Here is a 19,493-nt window from a genome sequence, read left to right on the forward strand (position 1 = left end):
AGTTATCTGATCAGTGCATTATTCTGGACAAGCCCCTAGGCCTGTTGGAATGGGAAAAAAACGAAAAATGTTAAACCATTGAAGATTTGTATGTTATAGGCCATAACCTATAGGTTCATATTTTTAAATACTATTTCATCACACCAATTCTAACATATTTGATAAAGCGAAATGGAATCAGCTATGATGAAGAGCCAAGCCACTAGCTGAAGCAAGCCCAAAACAGCCACTGACACACAAAAAAGCCTCCGCCCAGAACGCAGAGACAGCGAGGTGGACTTCGTCTGGCGTCACCGTCAACTGGGGCTGCAGGAATGACGGACAATATTGCTTTGCAACCAGTGAGAGACAAAAAAAGACACGACAATAAAAACAGGAATGGGTAAGAACAAAAAATAAGTTGTATACACTGTAAATGTTAAGAACGACGACGTTAGACTGTAATTTAGCTCGATGGCTGATAACACGAGTTGTTTTCAAAACCCGCAGACGAATATCTCAATTGTAACCGTATATTCTAAACGTTCAAGATGAAACGAACCTATTTTCTAACTGAACAATTGACGGGCTTGTTTAGGGAAATATGTATTAGCCATCCTTGTTCCGGGTGCTGTCCGTCCTGTCGATGCTAGTACAATATTAATCGCCTATTGTTTAAGTATCCATGGGACTAGATTGCCATATAGACCGACAAAAAAAACAACACCCTACGCATTATGCTTCAAGATAAGGTGGGGTAGCATGGTTGACTGACATTATTTGTGTCATTGCGTTGAACCAGCCCAAACAGGGCAGGCCTTACTATAAGAATCAGCACTTGTTTAGGGAAGGGTTTCCCAAACTCGGCCCTGGGGCAAGCCCCTTGCACGTTTCGTTTTTTTGCCCAAGCACTACACAGCTGATTCAAATAATCTAAACTTGATGATGAGTTGGTTATTTGAACCAGCTGTGTAATGCTAAGGCAAAAAACAAAACATGCACCCATGGGGGGCCCCAGGACCAAGTTTGGGAAACCCTGGTTTAGGGGACAGCAAACAACCATGACTATCTATCGATAGACACATAATATGGATGATGTGACTTATTATTACACAGTGCATTTTATATATAATAATTATTATTTCCTGATATGATATGCAATGATAATATTGCCCTCATAAATTTGCACAAATGTTAAAGTAAAACATAATGCAGGCCACCCAAGTCTAGGCTACACACCTGTCTGGGCATCCCCTATTCACCTCTCATGTACCCAATCATCCCCTCAGGCAGGAAGCATTTTGCTACATCCACAATAACATCTGCTAAATGTGTGTGTGACCAAAACAATATGATTTGAAGAGTCAATCTCAGAGATGGTGCTTGTCAGAGCATTTCAATGTTAAGATTTAAATTAATTGCAAATGAGTTGGCTCTGTTAAGATAAGCAACAATATACACTAAGTATACCAAACATTAGGAACACCTCCTAATACTGAGTAACTCCCCACCCCCCTTAATGCATTTATTTCAATTGACTGATTTCCTTATGAACTATAACTCAGTAAAATCGTTGAAATTGTTGGGTTAAATTTTTGTTCAGTGTACACAGAGTATACAAAACATTAAGAACACCTTGCTAATATTGAGTGCACCCACCCCCTTTTGCCCTCAGAACAGCCTAAATTTGTTGGGGCATGGACTCTTCCAGGTGTCAAAAGTGTTCCACAGGAATGCTGGCCCATGTTGCCTCCAATGCTTCCCACAGTTGTGTCAAGTTGGCTGGATGTCCTTTGGGTGGTGTACCATTCTTGATACATATGGGAAACTGTTGAGTGTAGAAAACCCAGCAACGTTGCAGTTCTTGACACAAACCGGTGAGCCTGGCACCTATACCCCATTGAAAGGCACTTAAATATTTTGTCTTGCCCATTCACTCTCTGAACAATCCATGTCTCAATTGTCTCAAGGCTTAAAAATCATTCTTTACCCTGTTTCCCCTTCATCGACACTGATTGAAGTGGATTTAACAAGTGACATCACTAAGGGATCAAAGCTTTCACCTGGATTCACCTGGTCAGTCTGTCATGGAAAGAGCAGGTGGTGTGTGTGTGTGTGTGTGTGTGTGTGTGTGTGTGGTGTGTGTGTGTGTGTGTGTGGTGTGTGTGTGTGTGTGTGTGTGTGTGTGTGTGTGTGTGTGTGTGTGTGTGTGTGTGTGTGTGTGTGTGTGTGTGTGTGTGTGTGTGTGTGTGTGTGTGTGTGTGTGTGTGTGTGTGTGTGTGTGTGTGTGTGTGTGTGTGTGTGTGTGTGTGTGTGTGTGTGATATGTGGTCCCGTGTGGCTCAGTTGGTAGAGCATGGCGCTTGCAACGCCAGGGTTGTGGGTTCATTCCCCACGGGGGACCAGGATGAATATGTATGAACTTTCCAATTTGTAAGTCGCTCTGGATAAGAGCGTCTGCTAAATGACGTAAATGTAATGTAAATGATATATACTACTGTTCAAAGGTTTGGGGTCACTTAGAAATGTCCTTGTTTTTGAAAGAAAATTAACTTTTTTTGTCCATTTAAAATAACATCAAACTGATCAGAAATACAGTGTAGACATTGTTAATGTTGTAAATTACTATTGTAGCTGGAAACGGCTGATTTTTTATCGTATATCTACATAGGCATACAGAGGCCCATTTGTGGGTTCAATTACAGGCTCAAAATGGCCAGAAACAAAGATCTTTCTTCTGAAACTCGTCAGTCTATTCTTGTTCTGAGAAATGAAGGCTATTCCATGCGAGAAATTGCTAAGAAACTGAAGATCTCATACAACGCTGTGTACTACTCCTGTGAAGGGAGTAGAAAGGAGTAGCGATCTTCAGTTTCTTGGCAATTTCTCGCATAGAATAGCCTTCATTTCCCCTTGCGTTTTCAGGTTTTGTTACATTACAGCCTTATTAGAACAAACACATTAGTAAACCCACTACAATCATGCAGTACAGTCAGCATCAAGCAGTTGGTAAGGGTAGGTAACAACACATCCGCCACGCTGATCCTCAGCACGGGGGTCCCTCAGGGGTGCGTGCTCAGTCCCCTCCTGTATTCCCTATTCACTTATGACTGCACGGCCAGGCACGACTCCAACACCATCATTAAGTTTGCCGATGACACAACAGAAGTAGGCCTGATCACCGACAACGACGAGACAGCCTATAGGGAGGAGGTCAATGACCTGACCGTGTGGTGCAAGGACAACAACCTCTCCCTCAATGTGATCAAGACAAAGAGATGATTGTGGACTACAGGAAAATGAGGACCGAGAATGCCCCCATTCTCGTCGACAGGGCTGTAGTGGAGCAGGTTGAGAGCTTCAAGTTCCTTGGCGACCAACAAACTAACATGGTCCAAGCACACCAAGACAGTCGTGAAGAGGACACGACAAAATCTATTCCCCCTCAGGAGACTGAAAATATTTGGCATGGGTCCTCAGATCCTCAAAAGGTTCTACAGCTGCACCATCGAGAGCATCCTGACGGGTTGCATCACTGCCTGGTATGGCAACTGCTCGGCCTCCGACCGCAAGGCACTACAGAGAGTAGTGCGTACAGCCCAGTACATCACCGGGGCCAAGCTTCCTGACATCCAGGACCTCTATACCAGGCGGTGTCAAAGGAAGGCCCTAAAAATGGTCAAATATATTTAGTATAGTTTTATCTAAAAAGGAAAACTTTTTAATGTTTCACTATTTTTATTTTATGAAATTCACTAAGGGGGATGGTCCTCCCTTTCATTGGAGGAGCCTCCATATGTGTTCTTGAAATGTAATATTTCCTTTGTGAAATAAAGTAGCTTGACTTCTTCTGTAGCTTGACTTCTTAATGTAAACCTCATTGGTTCACATATTCCATCTTTTGTGAAAGTGAGCAGTATGTCTTATTTTATTTCAATATGAATCAATTTGGCATGCATGCTTTCACCTAACTCCAATACAGAGGGGACTTTTCTGAAGTTGTTGTCTCGCACATCTGAATGGGTAACTTCATTATACTGGATATCTTTAAAAATTAGGTGCTGCATTCATCCAATTTGTAGCAAGCAGTCAGCCCTAGTTTGAACACAGCTTCCTATTTTGGGAATTAGAAGGGGTTCAATTTCTCACTTCATCCACAGTTAGTGATTCATTATCCAAGTAATTAGTATTTAGAATATATATACAATATTTGATCTGACCATTATGACACATGGTAAGCCATAAGGTTAGGTTACCTGCTGGCTGCTTGCTTAGATGAAGTGGAATATTTTGTTTGAGAAGGGTGTATGAAACTAGGGCCTTGCTGCCTAACACATGATGCCAATATTTACTGACTCAGGACCCACCTCTATGGCCCTATTGCTTGACTGAAGCCATCCACACCACCGTAGGAAACATACAGTTGAAGTTGGAAGTTTACATACAGTTAGGTTGGAGTCATTAAAACCCATTTTTCAACCACTCCACAGATTTCTTGTTAACAAACTATAGTTTTAGCAAATCAGTTAGGACATCTACTTTGTGCATGACACAAGTCATTTTTCTAACAATTGTTTACAGACAGATTATTTCACTTATCATTCACTGAATCACAATTCCAGTGGGTCAGAAGTTTACGTACACTAAGTTGACTGTGCCTTTAAACAGCTTGGAAAATTCCAGAAAATGATGTGATGGCTTTAGAAGCCTCTGATAGGCTAATTGACATAATTTGAGTCAATTGGAGGTGTAGCTGTGGATGTATTTCAAGGCCTACCTTCAAACTCAGTGCTTCTTTGCTTGACATCATGGGAAAAGCAAAAGAAATCAGCCAAGACCTCAGAAAAATATTGTAGACCTCCAAGTATGGTTCATCTTTGGGAGCAATTTCCAAATGCCTGAAGGTACCACGTTCATCTGTACAAACAATAGTACGCAAGTATAAACACTATGKGACCACGCAGCTGTCATACCGCTCAGGAAGGAGACGAGTTCTGTCTCCTAGAGATGAACGTACTTTGGTGCGAGAAGTGCAAATCAATCCCAGAATAACAGCAAAGGACCTTGTGAAGATGCTGGAGGAAACGGGTACAAAATTATCTGTATCCCCATCCCCAGTAAAATGAGTCCTATATCGACATAACCTGAAAGGCCGCTCAGCAAGGAAGAAGCCACTGCTCCAAAACCGCCAATAAAAAGCCAGACTACGGTTTGCAACTGCACATGGGGACAACGATTGTACATTTTGGAGAAATGTCCTCTGGTCTGGTGAAACAAAAATAGAAGTTAAAGCTTGGTTGCAAATGGGTCTTCCAAATGGACAATGACCCCAAGCATACTTCCAAAGTTGTGGCAAATGGCTTAAGACAGAGTCAAGGTATTGGAGTGGCCATCACAACGCCCTGACCTCATCTATCGAAAATTTGTCGGCAGAACTGAAAAAGCGTGTGCAAGCAAGGAGGCATACAAACCTGACTCAATTACACCAGCTCTGTTAGGAGGAATGGGCCAAAATTCACCCAACTTATTGTGGGAAGCTTATGGAAGGTTACCCGAAACGTTTGACCCAAGTTAAACAATTTAAAGACAATGCTACCAAATACTAATTGAATGTATGTAAACTGCTGACTAACTGGGAATGTGATGAAAGAAATTAAAGCTGAAATAAATCGTTCTCTCTTATTCTGACATTTCACATTCTTAAAATAAAGTGGTGATCCTGACTGACCTTAGACAGGGACTTTTTGCAAGGATTAGATGTCAGGAGTTGTGAAAAACTGAGTTTAAATGTATTTGGCTAAGGTGTATGTAMACTTCTGACTTCAACTGTAGTATTTACATATTATTGTGGTGGCATTTCAGTGAGAGAAACTCTAAAAGGGACAGTTTCCCGGACACAGATTATTCCTAGTCATGGACTAAAAAGCATTGTATTGGAATTTCTTCATTGAGCATTCTTTTTTAGTCTAGGGCCAGTGTTCAAAAGCATCTCAGAGTAGGAGTGTTGATCTGTCCATATACTCATTATGATTAAAAAGGCAAGACTGATCCTACATCTGCACTACCCTGAGACTCTTTGTGATGTACAGGTCTAGGAGTAAGCTTAACCTGCATCCAGGAAACCAGCCCTAATGATGAACTACACTGGTGTTCCTCAGGTGCTGCCCGTGGTCGAGGTGCTGCGGCATGGGGGACTTCCGGCCGCGGACGGTGTGGCTGGGCCACCCAGAGAAGAGGGAGCAGAGGTACCCCCGGAACGTCATTAACAACCAGAAGTACAACTTCTTCACCTTCCTCCCAGGGGTGAGTGTCGGGTACTCCGGGTCAACCAAGCAACCGTCATCTGCTCCTCATTCACAACACAACAAGCCGGAATTAGTTTAGTGGCAAAGTGGAGTTATTGGTTTAATGGCAAATTGGAGTTATTGGTTTAGTGGCAAATTGGAGTTATTGGTTTAGTGGCAAAGTGGAGTTAGCGGTTTAGTGGCAAAGTGGAGAGTGAGCAGTAGAGCTGACCCCATAGATTCGAATAGTTGGTTGGTGGACACTGATTCTAATCAAATGAGCACTCATGTTAGCCTGTGCCGTATAGACTAGTGTGCCTCTACTGTAGTTGTTGAGTCTCTAATTAAAACTAAACCACGGAAAGAATAGTAAGGAACTTTTTTTTTTAACTTTCTGATTTTCTGAGCCCAATTTTCATATGAATTTGGTTTTCAGACATTATCTAGTCTTAAACATTGTGCCTTTTTTGGATATTAAGTCATGCATTAAAAGTAGCAAAAACAAGAAGACCAGTCCTTTTTTGCATTGCAAATTCACACATTCTCAAATCAACACATTATTCTTGTTGTGTGAGTGTTCACTGTCACCTGTCAGTAGTTGAGGAAATGACTCACAGTAGCAATGAGAGAACACAAACTTTCCCTTTGTAGTAATCTTGGACATTGGTGGTAATGAAATTCAGCTATGTGTGACTGTTAAATCTATACTTGACTGTGGGTGGCACTGGAAAAGTTAATGTCCGTCTGTGTTGAGATATATCATGTATGCAGTACCAGTCAAAAGTTTGGACACACTTACTCATTCCCGTTTTTTCTTTATTTTTACTATTTTCTACATTTTAGAATAAAAGTGAAGACATCAAAACTATGAAATAACATATGGAATCATGAAGTAACCCAAAAAATGTTAAACAAATTCTTCAAAGTAGCCACCCTTTGTCTTGATGACAATTTTGCACACTCTTGGCATTCTCTCAACCAGCTTCATGAGATAGTCACCTGGAATGCATTTAAATTAACATGTGTGCCTTGTTAAAAGTTGTGGGATTTCTTTCCTTCTTAATGCGTTTGAGCCAATCAGTTGTGTTGTGACAAGGTAGGGGTGGTATACAGAAGATAGCCCTATTTGGTAAAAGACCAAGTCCATATTATGGCAAGAACATCTGAAATAAACAAAGAGAAACGACAGTCCATCATTACTTTAAGACATGATGGTCAGTCAATGCAGAAAATGTCAAGAACATTTCTTCAAGTGCAGTTGCAAAAACCACCTTGCACTATGATGAAACTGGCTCTCTTGAGGACAGCCACAGGAAAGGAAGACCCAGAGTTACCCCTGCTGCAGAGGATACGTTCAATAGAGTTAACTGCAACTCAGATTGCAGCGCACATTAATGCTTCACAGAGTTCAAGTAACAGAGCTGGCATCAGATGACCTGGCCTCCACCATCACCCGACCTCAACCCAATTGAGATGGTTTTGGATGAGTTGGACCGCAGAGTGCAGCCAACAAGTGCTCAGCATATGTGGGAACTCCTTCAAGACTGTTGGAAAAGCATTCCTCATGAAGCTGTTTGAGAGAATGCCAAGAGTGTGCAAAGCTGTCATCAAGGCAAAGGTTGGCTACTTTGAAGAATCTCAAATATAGAATATATTTTGATTTGTTTAACACTTTTTGGGTTACTACATGATTCCATATGTGTTATTTCATAGTTTTGATGTCTTCACTTTTATTCTACAATGTAGAAAATAGTTTTAAAAAACTTTAAAAAAAACTTGAATGAGTAGGTGTGTCCAAACTTTTGACTGGTTTTGACTGTATATTAGAGTTTGTGTGTGGATATGTCTGAAACTATAAGCTTATTTTTGTCTCAACTGAACCCTTAGTGATCAATATCTTGTCACGTGCATATATTATAATGCCCCTAATGTACGTACATATTTGTGGTTGGCTGATTTATGTGAAATCATATTGTTCTGTTTTGTTTTCTCAGGTGCTGTTTAATCAGTTCAAGTACTTCTTCAACTTGTACTTTCTGCTCCTGGCCTGTTCTCAGTTTGTCAATGAGCTCAGGCTAGGTGCTCTGTACACCTACTGGGTTCCTTTGGTAAGCAGTGTAGCATTTTGTCAAAGTAATGTAGCATCAAGTATTCACATGATCCACCAATCACTTGCTAAAAACAAGATACTTGTTCTAATTTGTAATTTTACACATGTAGAAGGTTTGTCTTATATTTTTGTATTTCAGGGAATTGTTTTGATTATTACCATTATGAGAGAAGCAGTTGAAGAGATCAGATGTTATTGTCGAGACAAAGAAGTGAATTCACAGATATATAGCAAGCTCTCAATAAGAGGTAAGGGTTTGTTTGCAATTGGTACCCAATAAGAAGAATAAACAACAACATAAATATGTTTATAAACAGATCCAAAGTAACCACTCCAACCAATTAATGACCTACAGTAGTTTTCTGATGCGTCTATTCAGTATAATACAAGTACCTGATTAGTTGGTGTCTCTAATAGAGTTGGGGTCTATTCAAATTGAATTTGAAATTCCAGTTAAATTCTTGAATTCGAATTTCAACAATCTTCATGTTATGGAATTGAAATTGTATTGGTTTTAGACTGTTTGGACTGTTTGAATTGGAATTGAATTGTAAACACATTTAATCTTTGGAATTGACTTGAATTGGATTTCCCAGTGAATGGAATTAATGCATTTAGAATCAAAAGTTGATTGAAAGATTTATTTTAACTTGTATTTCTATATTTCCCATATAGTGAGGCAGTCTGAACAGTGACATGATCAGCCTGAAAGCCGGAGGGAATTTAATTGGAATTTGTGGAATTGTTGGCGATAATATTGAATTGGGAATTTAATTATTGGAATTTACCTAAGATTGAAATTGAGAGGATTTGAATTATCTCTGAATGCAAAGAGTGACCTGGAATTTGTATGAAATGGAATTTCCTGGGAGAGGGAATTTAATTGAATTTGTGGAATTAACCCCAACCCTGGTCTCCAGTCCAGTTAACTGTATGAGCTTGGTCCGGTCCTGTCTAAGCTGACAGGGGAGTGGGTCCTGGGTGGGAGGGGAGTGGGTCCTGGGTGGGAGGGGAGTGGGTCCTGGGTGGGAGGGGAGTGATGGCTAATTCAAAGCAGGGATGTAAAAGTGTACACATAAGAGGGCTTGGAATAAAGTGCTACTAGCAATAAAAACCTGGAGACCTCTTGCGGTTTCCATCACTTTTCCCCTTTGATCTGACAGCTTGTTTTATCAATAAACACAATAAATGGTTGCTTCCATGATAGTGGTCCCAGTGGCCTGTCTTGTTGCACAGGGTGAGAGAGATAATGGCATTAAATGCCTGTAGATTGTTTTGCTTTGAGAAAGTAGCTACTTTATCAAGAGCAAAACATGCTGTTAATTTATGTTTTGATGTCAGTCGTCCACCAAGGATTTTTGCGTCATCCTGTAGGAATGTATGATTCATAATTTTAAAGTAGTTTCTTTCTCCTCAGTATTTTGACTTCTGACCAATTATATCTGAAGCTTATTGGGAAAGTTTAGTTTGTGTTAGCAGATTTGTGTATAAAGTAGACTAAACTCAGATAATACAAATAAGTGAAACAGAATGGGTTTTCAAGCCCAATAAACCTAAATGCATAACAATATTAATGTATTACATATGCAAAAGCCTGAGGTCACAGCAAAGGTCAAGGGTTAGTGACCCGCTCCAAACAATTTTGCCTGTTCATTCCAAATGGAATGAGAGAAAAGGCTCAACCCCCCCCCACCCTCCCAACATTCTTTCAGATCTGAAGGCCTACATGGAAAATGACTTTCCCCCCACATTTAGTGGAAGGAAATCTATAACAACAGTTGTCTACATTTGCAAGGTAACCTGGAGGAGACAGTTTGGCGTAAACAGTGAGCTGAATAGTGTTTCTGTATGTATGGGCCATGAGAAGAGAAGTAGGGAGAATGAAGACTAGGGTTTTAAGTGTCTTTGAATGACGTTAATGGTACCAGGATGTCGCACTTCAATAAAAAACCTGTGTGAGCCATGTGAATGTTTACATGGATGTTTTAGATTTTTACTTGTTTGGGTTGTTTTACTCTATTCTTCCCCTCCTAAGAGGAATGGAATGTCCATAAAACAACATTCATCCTTAATTTCTGATCTAACCACAATACCATTATGATTTTCACACTGAATTTAGTCAACTCAACATTCTGCAATCTGAAAACGCTTATTGAATATTAATTTTACGTTTGTTTTTATTTCAGGCACTGTGAAGGTGAAAAGTAGTGGCATTCAAGTTGGAGACCTTATAATCGTGGAAAAGGTTTGAATCACTTCGTAGATTTCGCCTCGACTGCATCAATGAATTAGKCCTACTACATACCAGGATAGCAAAGTTGCCAAATATGACAAATAATGATTGGTCTGTTAATCTGCTAGACTGGTGACTTGAGGTGAAAGGAGTTAAAGATTTTGTAATCTTGTGATCAATGTTTCTGAGCTTGAGTCTGTCAAGCTCAATGCAGATGTAACTGACACAAACTTTAAATGAACTTAATTGGATCAGAAAACCAAACATTTGACATTTGGATTATTGATGATATTGACAAAAAATTGAAGCAACACTTGTAGGATATTAATCTCTCGTGGACAGGCTACATAAATGGTACTGTAGATCTGTCATGATAAAACGGGATGTGTGAGATCGGCAGCATTAGTTCCAGTGCTTGGGTTTTTCGTCACTGGTTATTTGGACAAATCACGATTTTGCAAGTGTTAGCATCTTTCGAATTTTGGAAGGAAAGGGGACATTTGGCCCAAAGACTTGCCCGTAACTTGCAAAGAGAGAGGGTGGAGCTCTTCATTCCGGTTCTGCTCGTTGTTTTCTATCTCTTCTCTTAACACGTATGGACCCAGAACTTAAACGAGCATCTGACCAATTACGCAAGATTAAAGTTCTGGGTTAGCCGAGATTAGTAGGATATAGACCACCCAGAAAATACCAATGCATTCTTACCAGATAGTTCACTTAAAATGCCATTAAGTAGGCATATCCATGTGGGAAAGTTAAAACAATGCAATCAATTGTGCCATTCAAATTAGCATCACAAATGGCATCATCACTGGTAACATTATAATAAAATATAATTTGTTAGGTTATATTTGTCCTATTTCAGACATGTACAAGTATGTTTTATACGCATGTGTGAAATTGAAATATTTTTTTGCATATTCCAACTCCCCCTGAGAGTGGGGTCATGGCCAGGGTCAGCCATTATCAACAGGGACCTTGGAGCAATTAGGGTTAAGTGCCTTGCTCAAGGGCACTTCAAAAGATTTTTCACCTTGTAGCTTGGGGATTCGAGTTAGCAACCTTTCAGTTATTGGCCCAATGCTCTAACCGCTAGGCTACCTGCCGCCACTATGTTGTTAAAAGTATCTCAAGTAATTCTAATAGACATTCCAACTCCTAACAGTATTTTTTACTGGCTACTGTAGAAAGAGTGGATTCTGGGAGTCTTTGAAGGATAGGTCACACATGTTGTTCTCTTTATAAATTTGATATTTTTTATCCATGACTGAGGAGACATTGAAAGTAAATCGAAATCTGAATTGTTATGATCTTCTGATTTGAAATTTGTTAAAACATTTTTTTTTTTAAATAACATTCAAAATGTGTACCACCGCATGGATCTGAAGTGCCACAGTGAATCTTTATTAAACCCATCGACCACTTAAAATAATCAATGTCCAACTCAATGTTTTGAAATCTGTCAACTTAAATAGTGTTGAGAATTCATCTTCCAATTACTCTGACCAGGACTCAGTCACAGTGGAGTCTGGGTCAAACAGAGTGTAAAGCCTGGTCAGGCTCCTATTCAGGGTAAGGCTGGATGATTTGCTGCAGGGATTATTATTGTGACTAGCTGAATGCAGGTAATGTAGCACATTAAAGCAAATTCTGAACGTCTACAGTTATAGAGGGGGGGTTAGAAGAACAGGATGCAAGTTGAAGTTGTGTTTTTCTTTATTTCTGTCTTTTCTTTGTAGAACCAGCGAGTTCCTGCTGACATGATCTTCTTAAGGACCTCTGAAAGAAATGGTAAACATCTGCTGGTCATTCATTCAAATCTCCAAAACAGGATAGTTAGGGTAATGGCATGTTTAAAAAGGGTGGTGAGGTGAAGGGATTAGCCTAGAGCCAGGACAGGAAGTGCAACAATGTCTAAATTGTAATTGGGTCCAGTAGGCTATCGTTCAAAGTGGTGGTTGGGGGGGACGGGTTGTGGTAGAAGACAGAAGAAGCATGGTCCATTCATTTCCCCTGACCATTTTTGTCTTTTAAATTGCAAGTTAGTTCCTAAGGAAAATCACCAATACAGGCAAAGTGTAGAATAGAAAGAACATATAAAATGCAAAGAGAAAACTGGGGAACCAAGGTACAAAGACTGAGCCTAATCTGAATAAACAAATGTGGAATTGGATGAGATTTGAAAGAGTGGTGACAGAAACAGAATGAATTGCTCCCATGCAAAACAATGCCATCTCCAACAGGCTTGTTGTTTTCTAAACAAGTACACCACCATCGATAACTAGCAGCTGTTAGGATCCATCGGAAATGTGAGATAAAACATTTGGAGTACGACAACCTTACACTTTTATAATCTTGATTTGGAGTAACACAAACTAGATGAAGCATGCTTGGTTGTGGTTGTGCTTTCCTGTGGGGGGAGGAAAAACAACATGTTTATTTTACTGGAAAGAGTGGTTAGTTGGTTATCTCTCTGACACATGGAGGCCATTAGGTCAATTATGAAGAGGCTAGCTAGGCCCAGTGTTCTCATCTATAGACAGGCAGGCAGGATGACGCAGACCAGGAGGAACTGGGGTTACTGGAGGCTGTGGGGGATGAGGGTTGGGTTGGCATGGATACCTCTTCACTTTCTTGTTGATCCCCAGAGTAATGTGCAGTTGGGCACCATTCATATATTTGAGTACTATTTTGCAGTAAGTCATTTGGTAAGATATGTTTATGTTGAAAGATAGAGGGGATGAAGGATGCACCAAATAAAAGAATGCTAGAAGTTGACGCATGTGACAAAATTGACACGTTTTTATATTATCATTATTTACATAGGGTAACACATTTCATTTTTTAGATGGACAGAATGTAGTTATTTGTACCATGGATGCCCTATAACTGAATGCTTCTGCAATCTCTAAAGCCTACACAACGGTGCCCCCTAGAGGTTTCTGTGACTCCATTCTGGATCAGTTATTTTCCTCACTTCTGCCTTGTTCTAGGCTCCTGCTTCCTGCGTACTGACCAACTGGACGGAGAGACGGACTGGAAACTACGCCACCCAGTGGCCTGTACTCAGAGACTGCCCACTGCTGCTGTGAGTCACCAGACCAGATGGCTGATCTATCTTTTAGTAGAACACGATGTTGGCACTGCACTGCACTGACTGCAGAAAGATTTAGTAAAGTAATGCCACATCTCATGTTTTTGGGTGATGTTCTTGGAATTGTTATCGCTTATTGATAAGTGACCATGTTGTGATTGCTCCTCCAGGATCTTCTCCAGATCAGATCCTATGTGTATGCAGAGGAACCAAACATTGACATCCACAACTTTATTGGCACTTTCACCAGGGTGAGTGTTAGGGCCTGGGCAATTATATTTTACTTTTCTTGTTTAAGACTTGCATAAAGATAATTCCCACCATATATAGTGAACTTTGATGAAAGACTTTCTGTTTTCATGGAGTAATGTTCCATCTGTGTTTTGTGTCCACTGTGCTTTAGGAGGATGGAGACCCTCCAGTCAATGAGAGTCTCAGTATTGAGAATACCCTTTGGGCCAGCACTGTCATCGCCTCTGGTAAATACCAACTCCCCCAGTGGTGTGCTCTTTCTCTCTCTCTCCACTGAAGCAGCTAAAACATGGAAGGAACCAGTACCAGCCCTTCCTCCATCCCTCTCCCTCCATCCATCCCTAGAGCCGTGATGACGGCATGACTTCCTCCACGCTTGATGTGCTGATGATTTGTCCTCCTACACACACACACACACACACACACACACACACACACACACCGGCGCAATCAGACATTTGGTCACTTAGAAACAGTTCAGGGGTAGTTAACTATGAGACAACATTTTCCTAAAAGGGAGAAAACCCTACATAAAGATTCCAGAGTCTAACCTATATAACATATGGTAGTCATTTGGCAAATTGGCAAACTATCATGTACTACTGTCGTTATATATTTCAAAACATGCATTCACATCAAGGGAAGTCTTCTACATGCTTTATTATATTGTATGGTTTATGATTCGAGACTTGTCATTTTCAAAGTTTCAGTCCATTACTTGAATGTTCTGTCTCTGTAGGCACTGTGGTAGGAGTAGTTACTTACACAGGCAAGGAACTCCGGAGTGTGATGAACACCTCAGACCCAAGGCACAAGGTATATTAATGTTAAACACCTTGCACATGACGCTTTCCTTTAGTACATAAAGTCATGCAAATATTCTGGTAGAACTTTATTTTACGGTACTGTTTCCATGGTAATTCATAGTTTATTACTGTGTTGTTACCTTTTTTCAAGGTCTTAAAAAAAGAAAATACCCTGGTCAATTTATGTACTGTAAAATAAACCGCTACCAATACTCAAATAATCATAACATTTCAACAGTTGTTCCATAATATTGTGTTTAGAGTGTTTTGACGTGTACTGCCTGATGTCATTCTCATTTATCATCTCTTGTAGGTTGGCCTATTTGACCTGGAAGTGAACTGTTTAACCAAGATCCTGTTTGGGGCTTTGGTGGTGGTGTCTCTGGTCATGGTGGCCCTCCAACACTTTGCCGGCCGTTGGTATCTGCAGATCTTCCGCTTCCTGCTGCTTTTCTCCAACATCGTCCCCATCAGGTAGGAGATTAACACACTTTCTATTTCATTTAAATGAGCAATTAATAAATCCATATTTAACAACATTTAACAGCAGGTTTAAGAACAAAAGTTGGTATTTTCAGTTGAGGCTTACATTTACATAAAATCTATCCTTACTTAATTGTTTCTACATATCCTTATATGCATGTTTGATGGACAACATAAACCCATTAATATCCACATTTTATTAAATAAATAAAATGTGAACTTTGTGTCCAGCTTGCGTGTGAACCTGGACATGGGTAAGATGGTGTTCAGCTGGATGATCAGAAGAGACTCTAAGATCCCTGGTACGGTGGTCAGGGCCAGCACTATACCTGAACAACTGGGACGCATCTCCTACCTGCTCACTGACAAAACAGGTCTGCTACTTTTGTGGTTTATAGACATAAATATCTAATTATTGACTGCCGGACTATCACGGCTGTGTGGCTGTGGACTCTGTATTGAGCTTAAGAGGTGAGAGTGCCTCCATAAACTGTCAGCTTAGTCAATTCACATAAGATGTAACTATGGTAATAAAACATGACAGTAAAGTATAAGGTTTGCATAAAACTACTAAATGTTGTAGTGCACAGGACGAGTAGTGGCTAGTGCTACAATATAAGACAATGCCAAATGCCTGTATCTTGCTTTAGTAGTCAGAAGAGGACATTGCCCCAACATGTCAGTCTGTTGTATGAGAGTTGACAGTGTTGAAGATTTGCTAAGGTTATGTTCATTGTGATAGTGCTAGGGCAAGCCTGTCCATGATCAGGGCGATGGGGCCTAGGCGTCAAAGGTCAGTCTAATGTAGGTGCTGTAGGGGCTTCTCAGGTCATCCTGAAATACTAGCTACAGAGAGAGGGGTTTTTAAAGTGTGAGGACAGTCAGGACACTGACAGCATGGAAAGATACTTGACTTGTAGTGTGACTGTACTATAGAATGAAAATCACTATGTTTAAATTATGATAATCATTTTAACACCAACACTACCATCTCGCTTCCAACACTTCTGACACCAGTGCATATAACCCCACGATCAGTAGAAATGTTACAAATAGTATAAATTGTGGTTGTGTGTTTGATGCAGGGACTCTTACCCAGAATGAGATGGTGTTCCGTCGCCTCCATCTTGGAACGGTGGCCTATGGAATGGACTCCATGGACGAGGTGCAGAGCCACGTGTTCAGTGCCTACACACAGGTAAACAATAACCATCACCACCGAGCCATATTGAGTTAGTTGTGGCGCACATAGAGACGCATTGACAGAAACGACAATGGCCAAACTCTCTATGTAGACCTGTGGCTCTGCATCAGTCCATATGGGCTGTGGGAAATGAATTACTAATTGGTGAGACAGTCAATGCTTGAAAACTCAAAAGAATTCTGTGTGAAAACCAATAACAACCCTTGTCTTTAGGGCATATCTTTTGGACAGCATATCAGCTATGTGATTATTATTTGGCTGAATGCTTCCTGACCCCTAATGACATTCTTTGTCCCTTTGACACCAGAGGTTAGTGGAGAAGGAAACCGGATTAGCCACTAGCCCCAGAGCCCACTAGCACTGACCTGCCCTAGTTTAATGACTCCACCATTAACCCCTGTGGAAACACAACCCCCAGCCTAAAAATAGCAGCAGCAAGATGCTAAAGCTAATTGTTCATATTTCTTATTTTGTTACACACCTGGTTGTGTTTACTTTCTGTGGATGGTATGAATGAATAGGGTAGGATTAGTTAAATGACTTGGTTAGTAGTCGTTTTAGAACTGAGTAAGTTCAGAGAAGTGTTATGTTTTAGCACTACAAAACTCATATATTCCATATACTTTGTTGCCATAGTTACKGAATAAGGCAGCTCACAGGTACATGTACTGTATATATACATTACAGTATATATTCCCCACAAATCATTTATTTATGTGATGACTGTTTGTCAATCAATGGCTGAGAAAAAAAAAAAGTTTATTATTCAAAAACGCTCTACTAATTATTGAAAACCTTGCAGGTAGACAGATGCTCCAACTCAGTCGGCTAACTTTTATTTTCTGCACCTTCCTCCCCACAGCCCTCTCATGACCTCCCAGCATCCAGAGTTCCGGCAGCCACTAAGGTTCGTAAGACCATCAGCAGCCGTGTGCATGAGGCGGTGAAGGCCATCGCCCTGGTGCACTGTGTGACGCCCGCGTACGAGGCCAACGGCGTGACGGACCAGGCCGAGGCAGAGCAGCATTATGAGGACACCTGTAGGGTTTACCAAGCTGCCAGCCCAGACGAGGTACACAACGGCTCACCCTAACTACTAGACATAGCTGTCCCAAAATATAGCAACCAGGGGTTGTTAGTGTTTTATACAAATAATTAATTAACAGTTGACATTTGCTCTGCAAGGTTATAATATTGTTTTTTGTTAAAGATACAGTAGACCAACATCTACAGAAATTGCCTGGGAGAAATGTGAGTTGTCTACTCAACACCCTCAGGAAGGTTAAAGGGAATTGTCACTAGGCCCATTACAGTAGGTTTGTGACAGTAGAATAATAGAGTCCAAGTTAAATGATGGAGAGGGTCACTTCAAGTGATTTTGAAGTTTGAACCCTTAGCGGTTGTTGCAGTGGACTACCTGCTGCCTGCTGCCTTTGAAGGAAGCCTTGAGGAGACAAATGACACGTGTACCTAGCTATGTCATTGATCGCTATGAATCATTTGAAGTCCAGGAAGAAGATTGAGGAGGAATTCAGCTGGATCCATTTCCCGTAGTGTAAATACACATTTCCTTAATGTGCTCCCCAGTCTATTGGATTTCAGCTAACCTATTCCCTCTTTGAATATCCTACCTTAATATTAGATACTTTGATATGGCCCACAGCTTTTGTTTTATGGTGAGCTGTGGCTTATTGTATGCTCAACTTCATGCAATACAAGCATTTGTTTTTTTTCTCTCACAAATATGTATATGAGTCTTGAAACTCCTGTCCTGTTCCAAGATTTCTCACAAGTTACAATAGAAGTCAATGTGTTGCTATTTCCTTTCTTGATTGAATGTTTTTGCAGTTGTTAAAATAGGTGTATTGTATCAGCTTGAAATGATCTTGGCTCAAATTCAGTTTGCTTTCCTATGGCTTCTCAGGAAGTCTATATATAGATATGGTGTTGACTGTTGGCTGCCGGTGATAGTGGTCACAATGTCAGTGGCAGTTGCATGCATGGTTTATAGCAGTCCAATCTTAAGCCATTTATCTAACTTGCATTGTTGGATGTGATACAGGTAATTGCCAAAAAAAGGAAATACCAACTGAGTGTCTTGATAGGGCGTTAGGGCCGCCAGAACAGCTTCAGTGCACTTTGGCATAGATTCTACAAGTGTCTGGAACACTATTGGAGGTATGAAACACCATTCTTCAACAAGAAATTCCATAATTTGGTGTTTTGTTAATAGTGGTGGAAAACACTGTCTCAGGCGCCACTCCAGAATCACCCATAAGTGTTCAATTGGGTTGAGATCTGGAGACTGAGACGGCTATGGCATATCGTGAAACATCAGCAAGTTGAGCTGTCTTCGTCACTGAAGCTCCTGCCAAACGTGTCCCAACAATCACCCCTCTTTCAAAGTCACTGAGATTTCTTCTTCTAGCCATGATAGACAAAATAATGGGCAACTGGGCCTGCCCAGTATTTTTATACATGACTCTAAGCATGATGGGATGGTAATTCCACACCTGTGTGGCAGCACCTGTTTTGAATATACTTTGTATCCCTCATTTACTCAAGTGTTTTCTTTATTTGGCAGTTACCTGTACATGTTTGGCAGATATAACCTGTTTTTTTATGAAATCAAAATGAATAGTCCTGGTTGTTGTGTGGAGATATTATTCCAAAACTTGTGCTTTTACATCTGCTTATTTAGTATATCATATGTATTATGTCTAATATATTGATTGTGATATCGACTCAAGAGAAGTGTGTTCCTATAAAAAAGGCAGAGTATAAAGTATTTCCTGAGGGTTCTACTTCCAAGCAGGGCCAATAAGAATTGTAGCTTTTGCCAAGCTGTGGTTTTGACTCCAGACATTTGCCAGTAGCAGATCCGGCTCAATTAAATCCTAGACATTCCCATGACTAGGTGGTGCTGTTGCGTTGGAGCCGATTCACTGCACATCTCCATAGTGAATGTAGCCTTACTAATGTTACCATGACTAAGTCAAACACCTCATTCTCCCCAACTTGTATGACCAACACACAAGGTAGTCAGAGC

General features: G+C 40.5%; 1 protein-coding gene across 1 annotated transcript in view; it reads left to right on the top strand.

The window, feature by feature from the left end:
- Positions 1 to 233: 233 nt before the first annotated feature.
- The window catches only part of LOC111966753 (probable phospholipid-transporting ATPase IIA), a 35,393-nt gene continuing 16,133 nt past the window's right edge, over positions 234 to 19,493 (top strand). Inside the window, exons 1-14 of the mRNA XM_023991658.2 lie at positions 234 to 382; positions 6,137 to 6,281; positions 8,257 to 8,370; positions 8,512 to 8,620; positions 10,559 to 10,617; positions 12,345 to 12,396; positions 13,599 to 13,693; positions 13,870 to 13,950; positions 14,103 to 14,178; positions 14,691 to 14,767; positions 15,071 to 15,231; positions 15,472 to 15,614; positions 16,326 to 16,438; positions 17,307 to 17,516. Coding sequence (XP_023847426.1) covers positions 315 to 382; positions 6,137 to 6,281; positions 8,257 to 8,370; positions 8,512 to 8,620; positions 10,559 to 10,617; positions 12,345 to 12,396; positions 13,599 to 13,693; positions 13,870 to 13,950; positions 14,103 to 14,178; positions 14,691 to 14,767; positions 15,071 to 15,231; positions 15,472 to 15,614; positions 16,326 to 16,438; positions 17,307 to 17,516 — 1,503 coding nt within the window. The 5' untranslated portion in view covers positions 234 to 314. The remainder of the gene's footprint in view (positions 383 to 6,136; positions 6,282 to 8,256; positions 8,371 to 8,511; positions 8,621 to 10,558; positions 10,618 to 12,344; positions 12,397 to 13,598; positions 13,694 to 13,869; positions 13,951 to 14,102; positions 14,179 to 14,690; positions 14,768 to 15,070; positions 15,232 to 15,471; positions 15,615 to 16,325; positions 16,439 to 17,306; positions 17,517 to 19,493) is intronic.

This window comes from Salvelinus sp. IW2-2015, linkage group LG7 (assembly GCF_002910315.2).
Source record: "Salvelinus sp. IW2-2015 linkage group LG7, ASM291031v2, whole genome shotgun sequence".
In the NCBI taxonomy this organism is placed as follows: domain Eukaryota; kingdom Metazoa; phylum Chordata; class Actinopteri; order Salmoniformes; family Salmonidae; genus Salvelinus; species Salvelinus sp. IW2-2015.